The 2,500-nt window shown below is 46.4% G+C and overlaps 1 protein-coding gene across 1 annotated transcript in view; it reads right to left on the reverse strand.

Annotated features, from left to right (window-relative positions):
- LOC141757374 (uncharacterized) overlaps positions 1-2,500 on the reverse strand; it is a 15,538-nt gene that overhangs the window by 2,838 nt on the left and 10,200 nt on the right. Inside the window, exon 2 of the mRNA XM_074617812.1 lies at positions 518-715. Coding sequence (XP_074473913.1) covers positions 518-715 — 198 coding nt within the window. The remainder of the gene's footprint in view (positions 1-517; positions 716-2,500) is intronic.

Here is a 2,500-nt window from a genome sequence, read left to right on the forward strand (position 1 = left end):
TTACCTGTGACGGTAAAGGGTTACCAGTGACCCTGTGACGGTAAAGGGTTACCCGTGACGGTAAAGGGTTACCTGTGACCCTGTGACGGTAAAGGGTTACCCGTGACGGTAAAGGGTTACCAGTGACCCTGTGACGGTAAAGGGTTACCCGTGACGGTAAAGGGTTACCTGTGACCCTGTGACGGTAAAGGGTTACCTGTGACGGTAAAGGGTTACCAGTGACGGTAAAGGGTTACCCGTGACCCTGTGACGGTAAAGGGTTACCTGTGACCCTGTGACGGTAAAGGGTTACCCTGTGGCGGTAAAGGGTTACCAGTGACCCTGTGACGGTAATGGGTTACCCGTGACGGTAAAGGGTTACCCGTGACCCAGTGACGGTAAAGGGTTACCCGTGACGGTAAAGGGTTACCCGTGACGGTAAAGGGTTACCTGTAAAGGGTTACCTGTAAAGGGTTACCCGTGACGGTAAAGGGTTACCTCTGAAGGTAAAAGGTTACCTGTGACGGTAAAGGGTTACCTGTGATGGGGGCTTCCACTTCCAGCATGCACTTCTCCTGGCGCAGGATGGCGGCTCCGTCGTTGATGATCCGTAGAGCCGTCTCCTCCTCCAGCCGGCCCTCCTTCACCAGGTGGGCCTTCAGCACCTCCACGCTTGGCCTCCCGTCCACGTACAGGTCTTTGACCGTCAGGCGCGTACCGGGAGGATATGGCACCGCTACAGGAGGACACATGGAGACAGACGGTCAGATAGAGGAGGACACATTCATAACATCACCCGGCAGCGAGTTGTATTCACATCCTGTATCTGTATCTAGCAGCCACGCGTCGCTACTGCCATATGAACCCAAAATAAACAGACTGGGCTGTGATTTAATATCAATAAACGGATCAAAGTGAAGCCGTAATAACGACATTATAATGTCGATTTGTAAAAAGATACAGTATGTGAATACAGCTCGCCACCGGGTGACGTTATGAACCCTGACACGACGGCGTTTGGTTTTCTGACATATCTGGGACTTCACCAACATGAACAAAGCAGCAACAGAGGTTACTTCTGGAGGAAAGCGAGGCGAAAACTGGCTTGGCGCTTTGGTGTTTATGTACGGTAACACAATACGAAGCACAACATAACGTAACTTAAACCAACATAAACAACAGCACATGCACAACAACAGCACGATGTAATGATACATGGAACCACTGACACGCTCCCCAGAAAACCTAAACACAGAACTGTTCTCCGCTTTTTCATCTAGAAAGAGCAACGACCAATGAGGAGACTCCAACAGTCGGCCGACCAATCCTGTAACTTCATCACTCAGTCAGTCAGTCAGTCAGTCAGTGACAGACTTTTGCATTTGTAGGGCTGGCCCTCTGCGGTCCAGACAAAAACAAGCTGCAGCTTGTTAAATGTGAATATTTCCTGGTTTCTTTCCTCCTCTGTGACAGTAAACTGAATATCTTTGAGACATTTGAGGACGTTGTCTTGGTCTCTGGGAAAAAATTTAAGTTAAATGTGGTGTATTATACAGGCTGGACCTCCACTGGGACAGTCAGCAGTAGTCCGTGGTACTCATCCAGAGATCTACCGGAGACTTTATGTGGTTGTTTTAAATTCTGCGATGATGACAACATGTCGAGACTCGACCTGAAGACAAAGGAGGAGAGTTTGGCAGCAGAAAGCAGCGCCCGGAGGAAATACCAAACCTCCTCCTGTTACCTGGAAAACACCAGCCAGCGCCTCATCACACAATCCAGCTCATTGTTTCTGTACGGAGACTGAAGACACGCCATTTTCAATATCTTAATTATGACTTATATCATTTACAGTGTGTTAACAAGCTGAAGGAGATCTGATTCCACTATTTAAATCTACTGTGTCTGACTGACAGATGTAAACACTAAATCTGACACGCCGGCTTTTTCACCAACTACTTCATCCAAATATCAGGGCTGTCAACTGATTACAATAGTTTGTTTGTTAGTTTGGAGCGTTATTTAACCTCCTTCATGACCAGCTAGTCTGACCTGGTTGGTACCAATGGATTCATCAGGTTCTACAGTTTACTATGATACCAGTAGTAGTAGTAGTAGTAGTAGTAGTAGTAGTAGCAGCAGCAGCAGTAGTAGTAGTAGTAGTAGTAGTAGTAGTAGTAGTAGTAGTAGCAGTAGTAGTTGTAGCAGTAGCAGTAGTAGTTGTAGCAGAAGTAGCAGTAGTAGTAGTAGTAGTAGAAGTAGTAGTAGTAGTAGTAGTTGTAGCAGTAGTAGTTGTAGCAGAAGTAGCAGTAATAGTAGTAGTAGTTGTAGCAGTAGTAGTTGTAGCAGAAGTAGTAGTAGTAGTAGTTGTAGCAGTAGCAGTAGTAGCAGTAGTAGTAGTAGTAGCAGTAGCAGTAGTAGTTTACTATGATACCAGTAGTAGTAGTGGTAGTAGTAGTTGTAGCAGAAGTAGCAGTAGTAGCAGTAGTAGTTGTAGCAGAAGTAGCAGTTTACTATGATA

This window comes from Sebastes fasciatus, chromosome 19, assembly GCF_043250625.1.
Source record: "Sebastes fasciatus isolate fSebFas1 chromosome 19, fSebFas1.pri, whole genome shotgun sequence".
Classification (NCBI taxonomy): Eukaryota; Metazoa; Chordata; class Actinopteri; order Perciformes; family Sebastidae; genus Sebastes; species Sebastes fasciatus.